Below are 26,327 nucleotides of genomic sequence, written 5' to 3' on the forward strand. Positions count from 1 at the left end.
ACTGTCATCCTTGGGCATCTGAAGGTGGTGCTCATAAATTGCTGAATCTCTACATCAATGTCAACCTTAGAATTAGGTAGCTTCCCAGGGAAGGGAAGTGTTCCATGTTTTGGAGGATTTCTCCATTGATCTTAATGGATAGATGGACCAGAACTCGACCTGGAATAGTTTGGTAAAGGGTTGGAGTCTTCTTGAAGTTGAGGTTGAGGCCAATTAATCTGTATACTTCTGCATATGCATTAAATGAGGCTTGAAGATTCTCTTCCAGGAAGCTGAAGTTCTATCAGCGAGGTCGGTGTAATTGTCTTCTTGTATTTCAACCGGTCGAAGTTGGAAAGTTTTCTGTTCATCCTGTGGACAATTTCCACATCACTTAGAAACTTGTTCTTAAACGTTGAAGAATGGTGGCAATGAAGATGAGGAAAATGGTGGGGTAATGGCAAATCCTTGCCTGATCCCTGTCTTGACCTCAAAAGATTCTCTCATATTGCCATCAGTGAGGAGCTTCTTCAACATCTTGGCATGGAGGAGTCAGAGGATGTCGACAAATTTCACTGGACAGCCAGCCCTTGACAGGGTCTTCCATAGCACTTCCCAATTGACTGAGTCAAAGCCTTTGTCAGATCGATAAAGGCCATGTTGAGTGGTTGGTGTTGTTCTTAGCCTTTCTCTTGGAATTGGTGAGCAGTGAAGATCATGTCCATAGTTTCATGGTTTGATCTTAAGCAATACTGGTTTTCAGGAAGAATTTCCTTCTTATCCTCAGGGAGAATGTACAAAGATTCAGGTGATGTTCTTCACAGTCATGGAGAATAGAGAGATTCCTCAGTAGTTTCCACAATCCACTTTGTCTCCTTTCTTTAAGATGGTAGCTATGGAAGCATCCCTAAGATCAGCAGGAATTTCTTTTTTACCCCAGGTTTTCAGGAACAGTTGATGGAGATGACAGGTAAGCTGTGCTGTTCCAAGTTTGAAAATCCCTGCTGGAATCCCACCTGCTCCTATGGCTTTTACATTTTTAATGTGTCTAATGGTGGCTTCAACATCTGCCACACAAGGTAGGAGCCCAATATCATCTTTGATGAGGAGTTGAGGGATTTCCTCAAACATCTCATTGTTGTTTGGGAGATCTTGGAAGTGTTCTCCTCATTAGAGGCTGATGTTTTCTCTGTCTATCAAAAGGGTGCAATATTTACACTGTGGAGCTTGGGGCCAAGGGTCTTGGGCCCATATGTTGCCTTGGCAGCACTGAAGAAACCCCAGGTGCCATGTTTGTCAGCAAGGAGCGACTGCTCTTTAGCTGGCTCAGTCCACCATTCGTTCTTGATTGTCCTAGTTCTTCTTTACAACTCTGCCTTTGCTGTTTGATGAGTTCTCCTCTTTGCCTCACTGGCATTGTTTTGCCAGGCATGAGGAGCTTTCCTCTTTTTGTCAATTAAGTCTTGAATGATTTGGTCATTTTCATTTAATCAGTCTTGGTGTTTCCTGGTTTTTTAGCCAATGGTTTCTTTATAGCATGAGTTGATGGCTGTCTTCGGCTCTTTCCAAATTTCTTCCATTCTATTATAATTGATTATTTGAAGATTTTGGTGAAGAAAAGTTATGGACTTTTCTCATGTAAGGCAAGTTGCTGTTAAGATTGTAAACCCAAAGTGAGCAATAGCCCTTCAGCACACTTGTTTAAAATCCTTACATGAAGCATTCAATGCTGCCTATGGTGAACTAATCCTACCTGCTAATCTCAGGTACTTACATTGAGGGAAGGTCCTGCAAAGATTTTTACATTTGATGCCTGAAATTGTCACTTTCTTTAAATCGTGGAATGAAGTGTGCAGTGAGTTGTCTGGCAATGTACAGTTGCCTGACTTTGACCTCCTTACAGACACCATATCAAATCTTAACATTCTGAACTGTGCACTGCATGGAAAGGACAGCGATGTAGCATGTATGATCAGTGCTGCAACTGCATTCAAACTGAAACTAGTGTCTGTCATGCTCCAAATTCAAAAACAAAATATTGCAACACTTCCCAAGTCTAGAGAAAACACTAAAGAAAAATATCATTGATAAAGATTGTATCCATTCAGAAAGGTTAGCAGAGAGATTCAACAAGCAATTTCAGGAACTAGATCTAATGGAACAAATTATTATGTTTGTCTCAAATCCATTCCTTTAAGTAGATATTGGTTGGTTAGCTAATAGATTCTATCAGGTTTTTGATTTATAAAGCCATGCAGTTAATATGGAGGTTATCACAAAAGCACAAAGGGGATTTATAAATAGAGAAAATACCCACTCCTATCATCCTGTGCTTTTAAAGTGAAAGGTAACTTTGGTTCCATATACTTCTGTGAGACAGTGTTCTTGCAAATGAAGATAATCAGATTAGAGCACCACGCACGCCTCACAAATAGCTTGTTCAATGCAAAGTGTATGACTGGCAGTCTCAAACTACAACCCAGACTTGAAGGCCCAGGCAAACAATGTGCAGTTACAGGTAGCAGTCACACTGAGACTAGTTGTGTCAAGGACAAAAGATTTCAAACTTTTAGATAGATTTATACTGCACAAAAAAGGAACTGATTATTCTGCATTTTCGAAGAGTTATTTGCTATGTTGCATTTATGTTCATAAAGTGACCTTGTGCTTAAAGAGATAGAAGCCCCTGAACTATGGGGACAGTCTGAGTAAAAGGGATTAAAGTGTTCGACCAACCATGATGGTATTAAATGACAGAGGAGGCTTGATGGGCTAATGTTCCTCAGTCCCTAAATGATCATGATTGGATTCAAATAGATGGTAAAATAAAATAAGTTAAACTAACATTTCAAATAATAATTTTAAATATATATTTTTATGAAAATGTTGCTTTTTTATCAGTATTGAGAAACTTGATATTTGGGAAGGCCATGACCTAGTGGTATTATCGTTGGACTGATAAACCAGAGACTTAGTTCATGTTCTAGGGACCTGGGTTCAAATCCCATCATGACAAATGGTGGCATTTGAATTCAATAATAATCTGGAATTAAGAGTCTAATGATAACCATGAGTTGATTGTCAGAAAAACCCATCTGGTTCACTAACATCCTTACTTGATCTGGCCTGTATATTGCAATTAGGCATAAGTAATAAATACTGGCCAAGCCAGTAATGCCCTCATTCTGTAAATGAATATTTTTAAAAACCCCACAAATAGAACATGAGCCTTTCCTGGATCTGTTGGCCTGTCCTATATAAAGGACTTGAGGACATTGGGCCTGTACAGTTTAGAAGAATTGGAGATGATCTCATTTAAATTTGCAAAAGTTTCAAAGAGCTAGTGGTATAGAAAAAGTATTTCCCTTAGCATGGGGGAGTCAGGAACTTGGGGACTTAGTCACAGAATAGGGGACAAGCCATTTGCAATACAGATATGGAGAAAGTTCTTCACTCAGTGAAGACAGTGAAACATTGGAATTCTCTACCCTGGACGATTACATAAGCTTAGTTATTGAGTATGTTAATGATAGAGATTGATAGGTTCTAAATACTAATGATTTCAAGGGGTATGGGAAGAATGTGTGATCAGGGCATTGAGGTAGTTGGCCAATTATGATCTAGAACAGTTCTGCAGGCTCAAGAGGCCAACTGGTCTATTCCTATATTTTCTGGGCTAGTGAGAGTGTTTAATAGTAATTGTAAAGTTTTCACATCATTCAACAAACTTCAGCATTGTATCATCTGTTTTTAGAGTAAGACCAACAGCATAGGATTGGGAATTTGCATCAATGTCGTTGATTATAATCTAGGTCAGTGAGGCATGGGTCCTCCACAGAACTTCCTCTAAAAGAACAGAACTGCTAAATGAGTTTTGAGAAGGTTTGTAGCTCAGGTTGAGGTTCTGGATGTAGGTTTGCTCACTGAGCTGGAAGGTTCATTTCCACACGTTTTATCACCCTACTAGGTAACATCTTCAGTGGGCCTCCGGGTGAAGCACTGCTGATGATTTCTGCTTTCTATTTATATGTTTGGGTTTCTTTGGATTGGTGATGTCATTTTCTGTGGTGATATCATTTCCTATTCTTTTTCTCAAGGAGTGGTAGATGGGGTCTAACTCAATGTGTTTTTTATAGAGTTCTGGTTGGAATGCCATGCTTCTAGGCATTCTCGTGCATGTCTCTGTTTGGCCTGTCCTAGGATGAACGTGTTGTCCCAATCAAAATGGTGTCCTTCCTTATCTGTATGTAAGCATACTAGTGAGAGAGGGTCATGTCATTTTGTGCTATTTGATGTTCATGTATCCTGGTGGTTAGTTTCCTGCCTTTTTGTTCAATTCTTGCACTGTATTTTGTAAATAACATTATTTTTGTTTATTGTCTGTATAGGGTCTTTCAAGTATAAGGCAGCCCACAAACCCACCAACACACTAAAACAGCAGCTAATGAACTTGAAAGACCCTATATAGACAACAAGCAAAACTAATGTCATTTATAAAATACTGTGCAAGAACTGTAACAAACACAACATTGGACAAACAGGCAGAAAACTAGCCACATGAACATCAACTAGACACAAAATGACATGACCCTCTCTCACCAGTATCCTTACATACAGATAAGGAAGGACACCACTTCGACTGGGACAACACATCCATTCTAGGACAAGCCAAACAGAGACACACACAAGAATTCCTAGAAGCATGGCATTCCAACTGGACCTCTATCAACAAACACATTGAGTTGGACCACATCTACCACCCCCTGAGAAAAAGAACAGGAAATGACATCACCACAGGAAATGACATCACTAACCCAAAGAAACCCAAACATATAAATAGAAAGCAGTGCTTCGACTGGAGGCCCACTGAAGATGTTACCTAGTAGGGTGACAAAATATCTGGAAATGACCCTTCCAGCTCAGCGAGCAAACCTACATCCAGAATTATTAAAAGCAACTTCTGGTTTTCTGCACAATTCTGCAAACTTGTGGACTCAAGAGGCCACTACTGTTTTCAATGCTGTGTTTATAGTGAACACTGACAGATTTGCTGCCATTAACATGGCAAAACCTGAGCTGTATGTTTAAACTGAATGAAGTTCATAAGATGAAGAATATTATTATCAACACAGATAAATGTGTAATATATCCACACTGACAAATGTGCAATATATTTTTTCCTATTTGTTGGCAATTCTCTCTGTGATTGAGGGGCTCATGTCAAATCCATTAGAAAGTATACAATATACAGACATGAGAGGAGCCCTTGTGGTGCAGTAGTGGTGTCCCTACATCTGACATAGGAGGCCAGGGTTCGAGTTCCACACGTTCTAAAGGTGTGTAATAACATTTCATGAAGATGTTGATAAGGAAATAGCTATTGAGTCATGAGAACAATTCTTGTGGTGCATTCCCTTCCTCTGGGCCTGAAGGCCTAGGTTCAAGTCCCATCTGTTTCAAAGGTGTGCCATAACATAGCTGAACAAACTGATTAAAAATACCCACATTAAAAAAACCCACATGGACTCATGAGAAGGGTTCTTGTAGTGAAGTGGTATAATCTCCATTTCAGATCCAGAAGGCCTGGTTTCAAGCCTACCTTCTCCAGAATCAGCTCTGAACGGGCTGATTCAATAATATAATACCTACAGAGAATGAGACAGAGCCAATTTGATGAGCTTTGTTGATCCCAAAATGTTTCCGAATTATTGCAGCAGGTTTGCAAACACGTTAGAAATGTCAGCAAACAATAATTTCTGTCAAATAATTCCCATGAAATAAGCAATCAATGTGTTATGGTCTGTGTTGTTAAACACAACAGTAATCTACCTTTACCTACTATTAAATGGTTACACTGAATAAGTTGTTGGGTATACTTGGCTGCAATAGGTCCATGTAGATGACCAGAGCCTTCAAGTCCAGATGTGGGAAATCTTTCGTTTAAATTTGCTAACTCACGATGAGAAAAAATGGGGACTGCAGATGCTGGAGATCAGAGTCAAACAGTGTGGCACTGGAAAAGCACAGCCTGTCAGGCAGGATCCGAGAAGCAGGAAGGCTGATATCTCGGGAACGTTCTTGATAAAGGGCTTATGCCCAAAACATCGATCTTCCTGTTCCTTGGATACTGTCTGACCTGCTGTCCTTTTCCATTGCCACACTTTTCGACTCTAACTCACCACAAGGGGAATTGAGAGCTCAAATCCATGAAATGCCACCTTGCAGCACATTTGACTCCAAGTGCATTATATCATTTGCATTGCATGGGTCAAAGTGTGGTGTGCACTGTGTTATATAATTTTAATATCTACTTACTAAAGCAAATAAAGATGTCTCTGTGTACACCACACATTATGTTTGTACCAAAAGGACAGCAAGCATCTTTAATCTCTGCCTCCAGACAATGATATTACAGATCAGAGAGTAAACAAGTCACTATAATTATCTTACCTATGAACTGGTTGGCGTACGAAGCACTGAGACCAAACTGCCTTTCCAGATACTTGCCCAGAAAAGCAGCAAACCCACTGATAGCTGCAACCTCCATGCAGGCAGACAGCACAACACAGGTGAAGACTGGATTCATAAAGAGCTGCTTTGTTACTTGTGGAATCGCTGAAAAATATTACCAATAAAGTATGTGAAAATTTGGCAGAACTTATTTTACACAACTATGAATTCAAATCCAGTTAAATTACATTGTGAAACTGAACAGTAGATGGCGCCAAAATATAAAGAATCTATCCACCTGCGATCAAACTCCTACTGAGATGGAAAGAAGTGGGCCTCACTGAGTTTTATAAAAAATGGCTTTAAGGGACACTCTGCAACCTCACAGTGCTTTGCAATTCAACACTATCTCATAAAAGAAGCAAAAGCTGATAGATGACACGGAAACAGGTGGATGATGAGTGATGAGGATAGCACAAAGAGTCTACAGAGAGACAGAGACAGGTTAAGCGAGGGAAAAGTCTTGGCAGATGGAATATAATGGGGGGAAATGTAAGATTATGTACTTGGCAGGAAGAAGCTGAAAAACAGCAGCTGAATGTTTTTTTTAAAATGAATAAAAACTGCAGAATACTACAACACAGAGGAATTTGGGAGTTGCCGTCAACAGGCAGAGCAGAGCTGGAACACTGTAAACAGTTTGGGCTTCTCATCTAAGGAAAGATATACTAGCATTAGAGGCAGTCTAGAGCAGGTTTATAAGGTTTACATCAACTATGGAATGACTATCTTACAAGGAAAAGCTGAGCAGGTTGGGCCTGTACCTGTTGGAACACAGAGGAATGAGAGGTGATCATATTGAAATATGCAAGATTCTTAAGTGATTTGGCCAAGTAGATGCAAAAGGATCAGTGGGCATAATCTCAGAATAAGTTGCACATTTAAGACAGAGATGAGGAGGACTTGCTTCACTATAAGGTAGTGAACCTGTGAAATTCTTTACCACAGAGACTGGGTTGTTAGGTATATTTTTAACCAGTAAGTGAGTCAAAGGTTAATAGGAGAAGACAAGAAAGTGGAGATGAGGATTATCGAATCATCCATTGAATGGTGGAGCAGACTCGATGGGCTGAATGGCCTACTTCTGCTCCTACCTCCGACAGTCTTACAAAACATCAACTGGGCTTTCCATCAGACTTTCAGGACCATCCTTAGCACATTGCTCATTTACTATTGAAAGTTAAATGTTCATTTAATTTAATTGATACTTGTGGAACAGCAACATTCTTGAAATTGCAACATCAAGACAAACCATTAAATGATAACAAGTCTGGCAATTTCTGGTTCCATGTGGTTACAATTGCTCTCTGTTTAGAAATTATTTTTAGAAATTATTTTACAAGCTTTATTGTGGATAGACTATGGTTATCCTGAATACTGTCATTAAAGATTGGCTCAGGCTAAATTATTGCATTTAAAACTTCCATTTGGAAATATTACACAATTGTAATCTGTAAAAAGGGAAAGCTCCATGGTATGGTATTACATAGAAGAAAATTAAACCTATTATGAAACCTTAACTTATACCTAACTTTAAGTGTTGTGGGTCAACCTGACATCATGTCGGTGAATCATTTATCCCAATGATCTATGACAAGAACAAAATAGTGGAAGGTGCAATCTAGAACATTATTCCAGAATGTTACTTGTAAATTAGTACTTATCGCTTATAATTAAAATCATTCCAAACTGTGGAGTTGATTTCCAAAGAGTCTATTCCTGGATGTTAGTCTTATTGGATGGTATTTAGGTCAGAGATTTCTGTGGAGTGAATCAGCCTGCCCAACTTGTGGTCTTATCAATATCCTGACTTTTTAATTTGTTTATGTGATGTGAGCATTGTTGGCTTGGCTAGCATTTATTGTCCATCCCTAATTGCCATTGAGAAGGTGGGGAGGGGGTAGTTACCTTCTTGAAAAGCAGCAGTCCTTGGGATGTGAGTACACCCACAGTGCTGTTGCGGAGCTCCAAGATTTTGACCAAGAAATGGTAATATATTTTCAAGTCAGAATGATGAGAGTCTTGGAGGGGAACTTGCAGGTGGTGGTGCTCCCATGCATCTGCTGCCCTGGTCCTTCTAGGTTGTGAGTTTAGGAGGTGCTGTTGAGGGAACTTTGATCAGTTGACATTGCTTCACCTGTGTTTTGGTTGTGAAGGGAATAGATGCTGTGGGTGCTCAGTGGGGTGCTTCGTCCTGGATGGTGTTAAAATTCTTGAAGGTTGTTGGTGTTGCGCCAGGTATTTAAATGTATTATGTGTCAAATCTCCTGCATGACAAAATGCCAGTGAGGCCTAGAAAAATTAGTCTATTCTGTGCATGTCTGTACCTTTGGAAAATAGTGGAATCCCATTCACTTTATAGTGCTGCCTTGGATATTTCAGTAAAGATTACAAAAGAATCACTGCTGTAATATAACCATGCCATCAAATCTGGAATAAACAACAACCACCAGTATTCAGGCATCATCGATGTTTATCATGGCCCTTCATTTTCTATGTTTTCTTGCTTTTTATATTAGGTGGTACCTGCTGCTTATTTTGTTCACAGGTCAACTTTCTTTAACAACAGAAGAAAGTCAGCCTTAGCTCCTGGCTAACACAGGTAACAAATTTAGAATAGTAAAGTCACAGTGGCAAGAAAATTCATCTCATTCGCAAACTGAGATGCTTTCATTACAATGTATTTCATTGTGACTGGTGCTTAGTTTTTAAGCAACAAGGGTGGCACAGTGACACAATGGTTAGCATTGCTGCCTCAGGGCACCAGGGACCTGGGTTTGATTCCTCCCTTGGGGAATTGTCCATGTGGAGTTTGCACATTCTCCTTGTGTCTGTGTGGGTTTCCTCCAGGTGCTCTGGTTTCCTCGCACATCCAAAAGATGTACAAGTTAGGTGAATTGGCCAGGCTAAATTGCCAATAGTGTTAGATGCATTAGTCAGGGATAAAATGCAGGGAAATGAATCTGGGTAGGTTACTCGTCGGAGGGTTGGTGTAGACTTGTTTGGCTGAAGGGCCTGTTTCTTAGGGAATCTAACCTAAGATTAAATTCAGCAGACGGAGCACCAGCTGCCATGTTAATATTCCAGCGTGACTGACATGGTAGCAGAGCTGGTGCCTTGTTCAGGGAGTTCAGGTAGACCCTGGAGATGACTCTGACCAAAGAGTCCACCATTCCAGTAATAATACCCTGGGAGCATTTCCTGCTTTGGATCCATTCTCTTATACAAATAGCAGATCTCAAAGTGAAATTGTTAAGATGCAAACAGGGCTAATTATATTTGAAGAAAATACTTCCCTTAAGGTATACAAAAGAAATGCTGAGTGGTATTACTATCAGTTTCTGTTGTCCTCCTTGGCTCTCTTTTTATTCATAATTCTCAAACATGTGAGTTTTGTCACAGCATGAAAAATATTCAATTTTACCACCAGCCAATTATAATTATAAACCGGACTTCTGATACCACAAGTCTGGCTACTTCGAAGACTTCCTAATTTTCATTCAATTTTGTATTCTCTAACACCTGGATGGCTTGAGATTATGAACATATTTCACTAAAATTCTGCTCTTCCAAAGATCTGCTCTCCAGTTCCAAACTCGCACCATGTTTGGTGACTGACACTTGACCACCAATGCTCCAAGCTCAATTTTAAAGTTCTCATCCTCATGGTCCCACACGTTGTAGTCCTGTAACTTCCCAAGGTCCTACAGCCTTTCTCAGGCACTGATCATTTTCTTTTAAAGAATCCACAAAGTGAGGAAACAGGCTATTTGGCCCAATGAGTCCACACCGTACCTCGGAAGAGCATCCCATCCAGACCCATCCCATCCCTGTAACCCAGGCTTTCCCATTGCTGATGCATCGCACCTACATATCTTTGAACACTATGGGCAATTTAGGATAGCCAATCCACCTAAACCGCATACCTTTGGACTATGGGAGGAAACTGGAGCATCCAGTGGAAACTCACACAGACACGGGGAGAACATGCAAACTCCAATAAGACAATTGCCCAAGGGTGGAATCAAACCCAATTCCCTAGTGCTGTGAAGCAGTAGTGCTAACCACTGAGCCACAGTGTTGCCTTCTTGTCCAACTTCACTTCCTTTGTCTCACTCTTGAAAACCTTACTTTCTGCCAATTAGCTTCAAAACTCTTGGTCTGCCTTCCAAAACTGCTCACCCTCTAACTTGCTCTTCTCCCTCTCAAATGTTCTTTGAAACCTCCTTCACTGGCCAATGTTGAATTCACCTTTGTATTCCCAATGTGAGCAACCTCGGCTCACTTCTATTTTTCATCTATATCTTATTACATATCGAAGGCACATATACACTGATGACATCCAGCTCTACCTCACCACCACTTCTCTGGACTCCTCCACTTTTGCTGAAGTATCAGTTTGTGTATCTGACATTCCAGACTGGATAAGAAGCATTTGTTTTCCAATTAAACCTTAGGAAGACTGAAGTCATTGTTCTGGTTGCTGGACCATACGCTGGTTCCTAACAATAGTCAGAAATTAAGCCAGTTTAATTGCAATGTTGTTGTCACATCTTGTCCTGAGCTGAGTTTTCAGTCTCATACCCATACCACCTCTATGTCTGTGTTTTTCCACCTGTCGGACATTGATAAATGTCCAGCCCATCTCTGCACATCTGCTGCTGCAACTCTCATCCATGCCTTTGCTTACTTTAGACTTGGCTAATTCAAGGCAATACTGGTTGGCCTCCCACATTCTAACCTCTAACTCTTGGGGTCATCCTAAACTCTGTTACTGGTGTTTTACCTTACAGCAATTACCTCATTACCACAGTGCACGTTGACCTGAACTGGTTCAACCAGTGGCTTGATTTAAAAAGTCCCATCCTTGTTTTCAAATTCCACCATGGCCTCATTCATCTCTATCCCTAAAATCTCCTCCAACCTCAGAACCATCCAAGTGATCCGTCTTCCTCTAACTCTGGCTTCCTGTGTATTCCTAACAACATTCCCATTGGTGATCAGTTTCCTGGCCCAAAAATCTAGACTTCCTAGATCTTCCTAGACCAGTCTATCTCACTTACTTCCTGTAAAATTCTTCTTAAAACCTCGCTATGTGACTACGTTTTTAGATATTAGACCTAGCATCTCCACAGTTGCCCAGTGTCATTTTTGGTTTTAGTATGTTCCATGTGACACTTTGGGATGTTGCTTTATGTTAAAGTCACAATAACAATACGAATCATTTTTCTTGTTAGCTCAAGATAATTTTGGATTGATAACGCTCCTTTGTATTATTGGATATTCCACCATGTGAAAGCAAGAAAATAAATGAAAGTGGTTGTTGCTTTTCTTAAAATTGCAGTTTTTACTTTACTTCTGATCATATTTTCACCACTGTCTGAAGAACACTAGCAGCTAAAGTGAGTAAAATACCAAATATGTCACTTACAGGGGTTAAGATAGCTTCTTCCTTTCCCGCCGCACCAACCAGTACCCTTCCACTGACACCCTACTTCGACTGACTGAACTGACCCTCACCCTGAATAACTTCTCTTTTCAATCCTCCCACTTCCTCCAAACTAAAGGAGTTGCCATGGGCACCCGCATGGGCCCCAGCTATGCCTGTCTCTTCGTAGGATATGTGGAACAGTCCATCTTCTGCAACTACACTGGCACCACCCCCCACCTTTTCCTCCGCTACATCGATGACTGTATCGGCGCTGCCTCGTGCTCCCACGAGGAGGTTGAACAGTTCATCAACTTTACTAACACCTTCCATCCCGACCTCAAATTCACCTGGACTGTCTCAGACTCCTCCCTCCCCTTCCTAGACTTTCCATTTCTATCTCGGGCGACCGACTCAACACAGACATCTATTATAAACCGACTGACTCCCACAGCTACCTGGACTACACCTCCTCCCACCCTGCCCCCTGTAAAAACTCCATCCCATATTCCCAATTCCTTCATCTCCACCGCATCAGCTCCCAGGAGGACCAGTTCCAACACCGCACAGCCCAGATGGCCTCCTTCTTCAAGGACCGCAGATTCCCCCCAGACGTGATCGACGATGCCCTCCACCGCATCTCCTCTACTTCCCGCTCCTCCGCCCTTGAGCCCCGCTCCTCCAACCGCCACCAAGACAGAACCCCACTGGTTCTCACCTACCACCCCACCAACCTCCATATACAACGTATCATCCACCGTCATTTCCTCCACCTCCAAACGGACCCCACCACCAGGGATATATTTCACTCCCCTCCCCTATCAGCGTTCCGCAAAGACCACTCCCTTCGTGACTCCCTCGTCAGGTCCACACTCTCCACCAACCCAACCTCCACTCCCGGCACCTTCCCCTGCAATCGCAGGAAATGTAAAACTTGCGCCCACACCTCCTCCCTCACTTCCCTCCAAGGCCCCAAGGGATCCTTCCATATCCGCCACAAGTTCACCTGTACCTCCACACACATCATCTATTGCATCCGCTGCACCCGATGTGGCCTCCTCTCTATTGGGGAGACGGGCCGCTTACTTGCGGAACGCTTCAGAGAACACCTCAGGGACGCCCGGACCAACCAACCCAACCACTCCGTGGCTCAACACTTTAACTCTCCGTCTCACTCCACCGAGGACATGCAGGTCCTTGGACTCCTCCACCGGCAGAACATAACAACACGACGGCTGGAGGAGGAGCGCCTCATCTTCCGCCTGGGAACCCTCCAACCACAAGGGATGAACTCAGATTTCTCCAGTTTCCTCATTTCCCCTCCCCCCACCTTGTCTCAGTCGGTTCCCTCAACTCAGCACCGCCCTCCTAACCTGCCATCTTCTTCCTGACCTCTCCGCCCCCACCCCACTCCGACCTATCACCCTCACCTTGACCTCCTTCCACCTATCACATCTCCATCGGCCCTTCCCCAAGTCCCTCCTCCCTACCTTTTATCTTAGCCTGCTTGGCACACTCTCCTCATTCCTGATGAAGGGCTTATGCCCGAAACGTCAAATTTCCTATTCCTTGGATGCTGCCTAACCTGCTGTGCTTTAACCAGCAACACATTTTCAGTTAAGATAGTCAGTTTACTGATGACAGTGCAGGCCGTTCTATTTCATGCTCTTATGAAAAACATTACATCTAATTACAATAATAAATAAAGGTACAATAAGTCTCAAAACAAAACTGGGAAATGTAGGATAAACTCAGCAGTTTCAACAGTATGCATTAAATGAGAAAAAGGTAGCTAACATTCTGAGTCCAATTTGACTCTTCTGCAGAAGGACAATCCAAAGAAGTCATTTGGATTTGAAACATTAACTCTCTTTTTCCTCCTACTGATGCTGCCAAACTTTCTGACCTCTTCTAGCATTTTATTTTTACGTAAGATTTATATCATGCACGGTATTTTCCATCCATTTCAGAATAAACCTCGAGTTGCTTTCCTTTTAGTTGCCATTATTTAACATAAATAGTTGTGTGTTTTTTTGTCAGTTGGCAATGTGTGGTAGAGTGATGATTGTGTGGACAGGAAGCCAGGGTAGGAATGTTGAGCAGAGGGTTTGATTTATGATGGACATCATTGTATTAAATTGAATGTCAATGAACTGTGTTTGTGATGACCTATGTCACTTAGAATTGGTTATCAGGTTGTTTCTGGTTTGACTGGAGCTGCTGTTTTCTTCTGATGTCCCCAGAATGACAAAGGACAAACAATGGATCAGCATCCAAGCCAAACCCTCCCCCCACCCCACCCCACCCCCGCCTAGTTCTCACCCATTAGTACCAAATGTGTTGCTGGTCAAGCAAATGATCCTGACAGCAGAATAATTTCACTAGAAAATGTTGGACTCTAAGATCTTGCTTGCAGAGTCCATGTGTCCCTCAAACCACCCGTCTCAACATTGAGCAATTTTCTGACTTTATGTCAATCAGACGTGCACTCTGAATGTAGAGGACTTATCCGCCTACAAGAGAAACCTCACTGGACATCTCGCCACTCAACACTCCATCAACAACATTCCTTTTAGGGAAATCCAAACAATTCAATCAGGTTTGTACCAATCCTCCATTTCTTGAATACATATTTGCCTATATTTTTATCCAACAGGCAGCTTAATGTTATCAGATCTCTCCATGTTTAAACATATGCAAAGCAAGTGCACTTCATGTTTAAACAAATATATTTACACTGATAGTTGATGCACACCCTGCATTATGGTGTCTGGCCCATATCAAAAAAAAATGCCAGTGCAAGAGTTTGACAGGGAACAGAAAAGCGTTTCTTTTTTAACACTTGACTATCAATGTTGTTGTTAGTAAATAAAAAGTCTAAGTAAGTGTTTAGTGGTTGGATCAGATTTGTAAAAGAAATGTTTCTGCACTGACCTAATTCTAGAAAAACAACTTTTTTTGTACTGAACAATTTTTCTAAAGTGGTTTGAAAGCAGAAGCAATATGCACTTAAAAGGTTAAGAGTTCAAGGTCTGCTCACCACCAAACCTAAATGGATATTTTGTTTTAGCTTCTGGTTAGTTTGTTTGACACATAGAAGCAAGACATGGTTCATTTCTAAGGGACTGGAGGTTAACCAAACTATTATTGACTTCTACGGCAAATGTAACTTCAGTAGGCCACTTAAAGACTTGATTGAGAGGATATTGAAAATGGCCAAAGCGCAGAATATTGTGGGCACAATTTTCCTCTCCGTTGAGCTGGGAGGAAAGTGGCAAATAATTGGGAAAGTCAGACCAAGGGAGGTACTCACTCATTTCTCACCATCTCAGCAATTCAGTATTGGGTAAGAAGGTCCATAGGCAACCTTCATGACTCACTACCAACAATGACCTTTAAGTGGTCAATAAATGGCCACTTAAGGGCTTCAACCTACCACCATCTAATTCCTTACCTTTCCCATGAGGAAAACTGGAAAGCTTACTTTTTTATTGTTGGGGGTGTTACCTGGGAAGAATTGGAAGCATGGATTGGGGAAAGATGCTGGCCGCTGAAAATCACAGCCCTGACTTTGCATCTGACCGCCCCCTCCCAGTTCAACATGCATCCCCTAACTGCTCTCTCCATACTTTCCTGCATTCTGGTGTAGCTTTTCCAGGCTGCATAGCCAGGGCTTCCAGTTAAGTGCTGCAGCTCCCCAACATTGCCAACCTGACTGGCCGGCAGCTTCTACAGGGATGAGACGTGAAGGTGGTGAGGTTCCTGCTTGGACAAGAAGCTCGCTGGGCAGCAGTGAGGCATCAAATTGGTGCTGGCCCCATTGAGCATTCCCCACTGAAGGAAGGGATTTAATCACCCTGATGTCGCCTGCCCCCAAAATAAGTTGCATTGAGCTCTAAATCCTGTCCTATAATTCCTAATGGAAGGTTTCCAAAATGCTATGTAGTACAGATGGATAAAAAGTAGCAAGATCAGTTGGTGATGCCAAAGGGCATGCATCATTTAGTTAGAAAACAAAACACTGTTTATGCAAATATTCCTCCATTTTGCACTTCTGGGAAATCTGGTGGTGGGAAATTTGGAAATAAAGATCTTATAACATTGAGCTAAACCTTGTGTAGTGTAAAAAAAGGCTAAAAAGTAAACAAGGTTTCTTGCTGGGGACAATTGTACTGCACATTGTGTTGACTTTGTACTGCGCTTTCAATATGTAAATTTGGCATTGATAGTAACGTTAGATCTATGTTAATGATGCATTTAGTTCTTCACATTTCTTTCTGAAATTAAAACATAGGAAAAGATTTGGCTATTTTTGTGTATTTTGAATATTTACGATCCCTGTAACTGACGAAGAGGCTGTTAATATTCACTGCCTCTAGGTTTCCATTTTGTGAATGGCCGAATAGGAGTCATACAGAAGACTAACAATCCTTCTGGAAATGGTTGACTAGGAGTCACTGCATTCACAAGGAGGGAAATAAAGGAGAAGACTTTAAAAAAAATCTTTATTAGTTCTGTTTAGTCTCTTGCCTAACCAAAATAAACAAATAACTATGAATGCTGGAAATCAGAAACAAAGCAGAAATTGGTGGAAAAACTTAGCTAGTCTGGCAGTATCTATAGCGAGGCAGCAGAGTTAACATTTCAGTCCGGTAACACATCTTCAGAACTGAGGTTCTCAGACTTGCTGAATTAGTTGCTTGCCTCACAGGAATAAGAGTGGGCCACGAAACCCACTTGAGTTTGTTGCACCACTGGTGAGAAATCTCGCCAGGTCAAGCACCAATCATGGTAGTATCGGTACCTCAATTTCAAGAAGCTGTTATTACTTTACAATACCTTCATACTCTAACAAGATTCTCAGATTTGAACGTTGCAATTGAGCCAGCAATCTTTGGGGGCAGAGAGTAAAGGAGTTCATGACCTTTTTGTGCAAAGATGCTTCCTGATTTCACTCTTTAATAGCTGTCAGACATCAGATAACTTCCAGCCAATGGTAATAAAGTTCCAGTTATCCACCCCATCCTGGTGAGGATCACACCCTTTACGTCTGCAAACAGGTATGGTATTGTTCACACTTTGGGTGTATGCTTGGAATACTTCCAAACATGGCCTGGTCGTACCACACAGTATTTATAAAACTGATCTTCACACGAAACCACAACTTAAAGACTGGTGCATGACACACACTAAGTTTTTAGAACATGTAAAATCAACAAAGCAGCTTATTGTAAGATTTTCTGAGTAACTGGAAAAAGATGTATTTAAAACTCTGTAGCAGAGATCTGAAAGAATATTTTCAGAAGGTAATATTTTTCCTGTTTCGGTTTCCTGTCAACGGCAATTTCTTAAAGGGGTCAATTCTGTTGGCTAGATTGCTAACTAGAAAATCCTCTCAGAGCAAAGATAAACAATTGACTATATATCACCCAAGTGACTTGATGTGCAGTCATGTCAATACATTCAAGGTAGCTCTGTAAGTCTAAAACGGAGTAAATAACACTGCTCTTCTTTGTCAATAGTAACAAGAACTTCAAAAAGTTAGTTCCACATTGATATAGAACTGCTTTTTTACAGTAATTTCAACTTATGACTTTTCTTCTGAATATTCTTTTAGCCAGGCTGCTTATGCTAGCTGTGATGTTCTTAGGCACAACTTCAGATCCCTGCAAACTCTAAAGCCTAGTCCCCTTGCTAACCCCCACCCAGGGTTATTTTCATGAAACAGTAATTCCTAGCAGCATCTTATCATTTGTCATACAACTTAATAAACAAATACTAACAAAATTCCGCACCAAGCAGTACTGAGCTGATAAAATCAACATAGAGCAATTATTCTCTTTGACTGCAATATGGGTAGAAGGCTGTGCTTCAGACAAACACTTACCAAATTCAACAAATACTTTCCAAAAGGCATTTTATAAGATGCATCATCAGAGGCTATTGAGAAAATAAAAGCTCATGATGTAAGGGATAACAAATTGGCAGGAATAGAGGCTAGGCTGATTAACAGAAGTAGAGAAAGGCATAAATGCATCTTTTTCAGGTTGGCGAGACGTAATGGGAGGTGTGCCGCAGTGCTCAGTGCCAGGACCTCAACTATTTACAATTTATATCAAAGGTGTGAAGGAACAGAGAGGATGGTCACCAAATTTGTTGATTAACCAAACATATGTAGGAAAGTAAGTTGTGAAGAGGACATGAGATTACAAAGGAATATAGATATGACAAATGAGTAGGCAAAGATTTGGAAACTGGAGTATTAAATGGGAAAATGTAAGATTCCCCATTTTGGGAGGAAGAACAAAAAGTATATTATAAAAATGGTGAGCAATTGCAGCCCTCTGAAATGCAGAGAGATCTAGATGTCCAAGTGTGTGAATTGCAAAAGACTAGTACACAGGTTCAGCAAGTATAAGGAAAGCTAATTGAACATTATAATTTATAATGAGGGTATTGATTACAAAAATAGGGTGTTATTCTTCACATTTACAGAGCACTGGTGAGACCACATGTGGTACAATATCCATCACATTATTTAAGGAAGGATGCAAATGTTTTGGAAGCAGCCCAGGGAAGGTTTACTAGCCTGATACTTGGAATGGCCAGGTTGTCTTTTGAGGCAAGGCTGAGCAAACCAAGCCTGTGTCCCCTGGAGTTTAGAAAAGAAAGAGGTGACTTGATTGAAACATAAAAGATTCTCTGTGTGTCTCAGCAGAGTACTTGTGGAAATATACTTCCTTCTATAAGGAAATTAGGAGCCAATAGTTAGAAATAAATAGTTGAACATTTAAAACAGAAAGGTGGCAAAACAATTTCTCAGAGATCAGGGAACTCTTTCTGAAAAGACAGTGGAAGCAAAACTAAATATTTTTAAAACCAGAAATGGAGAAATTCTTACTAAGCAAGGGGACAAAACATCATTGGGGGTAAGTGAGAACATGGATATGAGATTACAATCATATCAATCATAATCTTATTGAATCAAGGGGCTGTATACTATGTTCCCTGTAAATAATCCTGGGGTCACATAGACCTTCAAGGTCCATATATTGCAGTCAGTTCCACAATCAGAAATCAATGCATTTGCATGTCGGACAGTGCAGAACTTCTGCATGACTTCAGCAGCACTGCCAAATGGCTGCATGTCTGCCTCTTGCTCATTATTTTTATTGTCATGTATCCACAAGTAAATCTTGAGAGATGGTTTCTAACTTGACATGAGGGAAAGGTCTCAGTGTCCAAGCTGGGTGCAGAATCAGGGCAGAGCATCTGATAAAAACACAGCTATTTGTTGGACTGCTAATTGTTACTAAAAAGGAACCTTTTGGAACCTAAAGATTCAGAATAGTTCTCTATTTTGTCAGTTGGGAAGTACAAAACCAAAACACCCAATTTCCTGCTGAAGAGATGATGCAACTGTAGATGAAAGGAAAGCTTCCTATCTGACAGCCCATAAAAGGGCAGCATTCCAGAGTCTCAGCAAAGCAGTACAATGTCTCACTGCATTTTCCACCCTTTACAAGCTGTGACACGACATTGAGAAGTCATCAAGGCCACAGGACGCCAGCTATGGTCAGATCACAATCCTCCACACTAGAACATCCTAATTCATGTTTCAAGTTGAGAGAAAAAGTATGCACATCACAAATGTTCCCTTATGCGCTGTTACAAGTTAACAGCTGCCTGTGCGACAAACCAAGACTTTCTTTCTGAAATCTGCATGCATATTATGGATGGTTAAACATCATACATCAGAGAGCCCCCTACCCCTTGAATCCTTTCATGCCTGTCAGAATGGCATCCTGGCAGATGCAATGCTCATAATTGCTATTCAACTGCAGAGCAGCTCTGACAGGATGGATTTTCAATCTTCAGTGCTCAGACAGCTTGCCTCCTTGACAGAAAATTGCTACCAACTTTCTGTGCAGATGTTCGTAGGGTTAAGACTTGTGGGTTTCATTTAGTCTTGCAAGGTAAGCATTCAGAACTCCGTACAGCAGCTGCCTTTCTCTGAACACAAATTTACCTTGGCCTAAAAATTGTGGATGATATCAAAACAGAATCATAGTAATAAAAGGAATTTATGCATGAAGAATATATTTGGGACTTAGACTGACCAGGAATAATCATAGACTGTTTAAAGCTGGGTTGGAGGGGGAGTAGATTGGAACGGCATAATTTCTGACTGGAATAGGTGTAGCACACCGATTTTGGCTTTAATGTTTTTTGGAGACAGAGGTTAAGTTATGGGAGCAGTGGTTTCTTCCACTGCTTTGCTGTTCTTCTCTCCCCTCCTATTGTACCACAGGCATTCCTGCTGGAGGGCTGCTGCACCTATGTCATTCACATGGGCATCAATCATTCCTGACAGGCCCCTCTACCTGCTCCCATTTCCAGGTGCGACCACTGCTCACTCCCTGTAATGGACTGACAGAAGTATCCCAATTCCCTCTCCTCACGAGTCTGCCTGCCCTACCTATTCCACCAACCCCTTAACACTCATGACAACTGTCAATGAGACTGACATCAATTCGAGGAGCTTCACCTGTTCTCACCACAAAAGTTCTCCCAGAACTAGAAAAGGAAAATGAAGAAATCACATTTCACCAAGGCAAAGAAGAACTGAGGCATCCCTCACTGGGCTTTCTTTCATGCAGAGTTCTCTAATTATCAGGTTTCCTTCAAAGCAGCTACTGCAATTAAAGTGAATGAAAGTAAAAACAAAATATCTCCAAACATATTATATGGAAAATAACTGTGATGAATTGACGGACCTAATAATATTATTTTCAAAGTTTGTGAGAAGGTTTGTAGCTCGGGTGCTCGTTGTTGTGGTTCTGTTTGCCGAGCTGAGAATTTGTGTTGCAGACGTTTCGTCCCCTGTCTGGGTGACATCCTCAGTGCTTGGGAGCCTCCTATGAAGCGCTTCTGTGTCCATGCAAGGACTGCACAAAACATTACATAGGACAAACAGGAAGACAGCTAACGATCCGTTCCATGAACACCAACTAGCCATGAAACGACACAACCAGCTATCCTTAACAGCCACACACGTAAATGACAAGCAACATGAGTTCGACTGGGACAACACCACTATTACAGGACAAGCCAAACAGAGAACAGCCAGGGAATTCCTAGAGGCATGGCACTCATCCACAGATTCTATCAACAAACACATCGACCTGGACCCAATACACCAGCCCCTGCAACGGACAGCTGGAACTGACAACTGGAAGCGGCAGATTCAAACCACTACAAATGCCGGAGGAAAGATCACAGAAGCGCTTCACAAGAGGTTCCCAAGCACTGATGATGTCACCTAGACAGGGGACGAAATGTCTGCAACACAAATTCCCAGCTCGGCGAACAGAACAACTAGTAATATTATGTAAAATATTTAAAAACTGAAACCTGTTACCACAATTGTTTAGCCAATGCTTCTACAAAACACTACTCCTTCATCAGAAAGAAAAATGCATTTATAAGGTGTTCACCTCTCAGATATTCTGTGCATGTGGCTTCACTGGTTGGTTTACATTCTTTCTTATTTTCCTCCGTAGTTAGCTTTGACTGGTCTTTGTGCACTTTACCAGGGAGCATAGGCTGCTGGGAGCTCTTGCTCAATGTGTGATGTTTCTTTGGCATGGCTTGAGGAAAGCCAAACATAAACAAAGATGAGAAGAACAGCAGTCCAGCACAAAGGAGGAAGCCAGCCCACCAAGCGCCAATCCACCGAGGGTCATCTGGTGTAATGTCCAATTTTGCTGAAAGACAAAAGAAGAATAATATTTAGTACAAATGCTTCAGCCAGCACATTAGCAAGCATTAGGTATTACTAGTGAAATAGGCGGCTCCTTTAAAGAATGTAATGTGAATGGATGGAAACCAAACATTTCTCCAGCTGTTCCAATTATGTTAGAACTATTGTATTAATCAGCCTTAATACACTATAATTACCAAGTCCCAGATTCAAGTACGTGAAAGCACAGACCTCCTCCAAGGTCACTACAATTACTTGCCAATGTACTTTACAGGTTGTTATTTTGTTAAAGCATGGAGTATCATTTAGATCCTTGGCAGACGTAAAAGGGATTGCTTTGGAAATTTATGTTGGCCCTGCCAGAACAAACTTCCATTTATTCTATTATAAATCACTCTGGTGTATATGTGATTCATGTAAATATCACCCCACCATTTTAGAGCTAAAAAGGCACAAAAGAAATTTTTCACATGATTTCACATAATATAATTATAAGTTGGTGTGGAAAGTTCAGTAAGGTTCAGTAATATTTTGAAATTTAAATAAGCAATCAAAAAATTATTTAATGCACTAACAAGTTGACAGAAATGTAATGATATCTAGCCACCATTTACTTCTTATTCAAGCATTGCTGGAACAAGATACATTTTCCAAAGTTTTGCATTTGCATTCATCAGGTGTTTGACAAGAGTACCAGTGAAAAGGAGAACAACATTTTTATACATTATGAGAAGAAAGTGCTTGTTAGTTGGCAAGTGGACTCTGACTGGTTTTGACATCATAATAGAGAATGCACCCATTAGACAATTAACTCAAGTTCTACTTAAATGTAAACCAGACAGGTTGACACTGATTTGTCAAGGCATTACCCTGAGGAATATACAGGCTCTCAGCTATTATGTTTTAAAAAGCTGTAATGTGTGTACATGTTCTTTCTGCCTGCAAGGAATAAGTTCCTATGTTTTAGTATATGTAGCTTCCTAATGTAACCAAAGCCTAACAGTTAACTGTCAGTCATCATCAAACTGGTGTATTCTCCATATCAATATCATTGCCAATCAAAATTTACCTGCCAATTAATAAACACACTCCTCTCACATAATCCAAATAAGTTACTCCTCTTTCCACTGGTATATTTGCAAATGTCTGACTGAAAATTTATAAACTTTGATTAAGTGTGTTTTTTCAGCATGATTCAAGTTCTATATGGTCCAATGATTTTTTTTCTGATTTATCTTTTTTTTCTTGATATATTTTCTGTTCTGCCTTGGCTTAGTAGAAATCCTTTCACCCTTAAGTTGGGTCTGTCAATAAGTCAAGCCTCACTCTAAAGTCATGAGGCCATAATTCAGACTCATACTTCAGTGAATGCAATATTGTGTGACGATGCTGCTCCTTTGGCAAGGTTATTCTGTCCTTGATTTTCCTTTCAAGAGGGATCATAAATGCAGAAGTTCCAGGGTGTCGGGTTTGTATGTGTTTCAGGGTCAATTTGATAACACCGAACAGATACTGCTTCAGGCAAAAGGCTTTCAAGTTCTTTAAAAGAAACTTGTTCAATGAAAGGGGAGTGGTCAGTTCTCCCAGCTCAGCTTTTGCCTGGTTTGTTTTGGTTTTAGCAGTCTGGCTGTTTAGAGTGCTGGTCAAAGAAACAGCTCCATGCTGAATCCTGTCTCTCTCTCTCTCTCTCTCTCTCTCTGACATCTCTCTTGTAAAAACCTGTGTTTGATTTAACCTTTTTTGCTAAGGGTGTGTATATGGAGATGTTGCAAGCATTTGGAACAGCATCATTACGCTGCAATAGAGTTGATTAGGTTTTCAGTTAAGTTATGCTACTCTATATTCTGTTGTTCATGTATAAATATTCTGCTGCATCACTGCTGGTATATATACTTTACACCTGCTTAAAACACCTAGAAAATCTAGGGTCTGGGCTACCTTCTTGAAATGTTTTGAGGGGGTCTGGCCATAACAGCTTGAGGGCTCTTTGCAGGATTTATTCGATAGTTCCAATTTGGGATTAGGGTTGCTGGACTCAAAGGCAGCTAGTGGTAGGTGTTAGTGACATTTGTTCCAGGTTTTGGATTCGGTTAGTTCAAACAGTGCTTGGCTCTTTCAATCACTAAGAGTTTTCTGGGAGTGGGAGAAGCAACTCTGGGGACTTTACAAAAGGTGAATAAGGTTGGAATTGGCAGTCAAGCTGGAGTTGGAGTTACCTTCATCCATGAGAAAATAATTAGTGATAGCTCAACATTTAAACTTGCTGGAAACAACATCAGAATCTTTGGCGATGGCTTAAATTCAATTGAAAATGAAGTTGCATGAGTTAAAAGAAAAAGGAGGAATTATGTTGTTTGACATTTGATTAAAAACAGAGGAAAGGGAAAGAGAACAAATCGCTTTAGCAGAGAAAAACAGAAAGAGAGAAGAGGGAGAAAAGGAGAGAGAGGAAAGAGAGAGAGCTGGAATTTCAGCAATTGGCACTTAGACAGAAAAGTCAGCTTAAAAGGATGGAGATGAAGACTGAAGGTAAGCTTAGTCAGGAAGAAAGTGATGATGAGCAAACCTATGGTAGCCAAAGACCTAGTGAGGATCTGTTTAAGTATATTCAAGCATTGCCTAAACTTGATGAGACGCATGGAGAAGCCTTTTTCACCTCATTTGAGAACTTGGCTCAACAAATGAAGTGACCAATAACCAAGTGGGTTTTGTTGATCCAAACAAAACTTGTAGGTATAGCTAGTGAGGGATTTGCATCACTATCAGAGGGGGTATCTGTGAAATATGAACAGGTGAAGAAAGCCATCTTAAGTGCATGTGAGCCTGTGCCAGAAGTCTATGGACAACCTTTGAGGAATCTAAGGAGGAACCCTGGTCAAACCTACTTTGAGTTTGAAAGGATCAAGCAAAATAATTTTGATTAGTGGAAAGGGCATTAAAAATAGAGCAAACGCTCTGACAGAGATAATTATTTTGAAGGAGTTGAAACTTCACTTCCTGAGGTAGTGAAACCTCGTATAGAAGAGCACAGAGTTAAAATGGCACGATTAGCAGCTGAAATGGCTGATGATTATGAATTGGTTCATAAATCAAAGTTTGGATTTCAACATCAGTTTCAATCCGTGAGGGACAGAAATTGGGGAAAAGAGAAATCCTCATGTAGAAAGGGAAAGGTAGATCTTGGTGAAGATCAGAAGGATAACTTACCACAGGGTAAAAAAGAAACCCTTGTAGGGAAAAAGAAGTTAAAAAGCTCCGGTGGGTTTTTTTTAACTACAATAAAGTAGGCCACATGAAATCATAGTGTTGGCGAAACACTGGGAAGTCAGGTGTAGGAAAACAGTATAAGCCAGTGAATTTTGTAGGAGTGGGAATTAAAAGCACAGTGGAGGCTAGGAAGCTGCACCACAATGTACAACCTGGTCAGAGGTTGGTTAGGGAGGAAGTGCCAGATCTTCTTAAACCATATACCTGCAAAGGTAATGTTTACTCTCATAGGCCAGGTGGAGCAGGTAAGAGGTTACAATATTAAGAGAATGCAGCAGGTCAGGCAACATCCAAGGAGCAGGAGAATCGACGTTTCAGGCATGAGCCCTTCTTCAGCATCTGCAGTCCTCACTTTCTCCTACAATATTAAGAGATATAGGATCCTCTCAATCTTTAATGTTGAAAGATGAGGAGATATGTAACGCTGAGGGACTTTTGCCAGAAAAAGTGCTGATAATGGGAATTCACGATGAGACAAGAAGTGCTCAATAATGACAGCGAAGACGTTTACCTCAGATTAAAACAGGATCTGGACCAGATGGGCCAATGGGCTGAGAAGTGGCAGATGCAGTTTAATTCCGATAAATGCGAGGTGTTGCATTTTGGGAAAGCAAATCTTAGCACAACTTATACACTCAATGGTAAGGTCTTAGGGAATGTTGCTGAACAAAGAGACCTCGGAGTGCAGGTTCATAGCTCCTTGAAAGTGGAGTCGCAAGTAGATAGGATAGTGAAGAAGGCATTTGATATGCTTTCCTTTATTGGTCAGAGTATTGAGTACAGGAGTAGGGAGGTCATGTTGCGGCTGTATAGGACATTGGTTAGGCCACTGTTGGAATATTGCATACAATTCTGGTCTCCTTCTTATCAGAAAGATGTTGTGAAACTTGAAAGGGTTCAGAAAAGATTTACAAGGATGTTGCCAGGGTTGGAGGATTTGAGCTAAAGGGAGAGGTTGAACAGGCTGGGGCTGTTTTCCCTGGAGCATCAGAGGCTGAGGGGTGACCTTATAGAGGTTTACAAAATTTTAAGGGCATGGATAGGGTAAAAAGGAAAAGTCTTTTCCATGGGGTTGGGGAGTCCAGAACTAGAGAACATATGTATAGGGTGAGAGGGGAAAGATATAAAAGAGACCTAAGGGGTAACTCTTTCACACAGGCGGTGGTACAGGTATGGAATGAGCTGCCAGAGGAAGTGGTGGATGCTGGTACAATTGCAACATTTAAGAGGCATTTGGATGGGTACATGAATAGGAAGGGTTTGGAGGGATATGGGCTGGCAGGTGGGATAGATTGGGTTGGGATATCTGGTCGGCATGGATGGGTTGGACCAAAGGGTCTGTTTCCATGCTCTACATCTCTATGACTCTATGTAGAGTGA

The 26,327-nt window shown here is 41.1% G+C and overlaps 1 protein-coding gene across 1 annotated transcript in view; it reads right to left on the reverse strand.

Annotated features, from left to right (window-relative positions):
• Window positions 1–26,327, reverse strand: part of LOC132823324 (solute carrier organic anion transporter family member 3A1-like) — a 315,458-nt gene that overhangs the window by 66,056 nt on the left and 223,075 nt on the right. The window contains exons 4-5 of the mRNA XM_060837014.1: window positions 21,415–21,684; window positions 6,430–6,594 (exon numbers count right to left, since the gene is read on the reverse strand). Of these exons, the coding sequence (XP_060692997.1) occupies window positions 6,430–6,594; window positions 21,415–21,684 (435 nt within the window). The remainder of the gene's footprint in view (window positions 1–6,429; window positions 6,595–21,414; window positions 21,685–26,327) is intronic.

The sequence above is a fragment of the Hemiscyllium ocellatum genome, chromosome 2, assembly GCF_020745735.1.
Source record: "Hemiscyllium ocellatum isolate sHemOce1 chromosome 2, sHemOce1.pat.X.cur, whole genome shotgun sequence".
Taxonomy (NCBI): Eukaryota; Metazoa; Chordata; class Chondrichthyes; order Orectolobiformes; family Hemiscylliidae; genus Hemiscyllium; species Hemiscyllium ocellatum.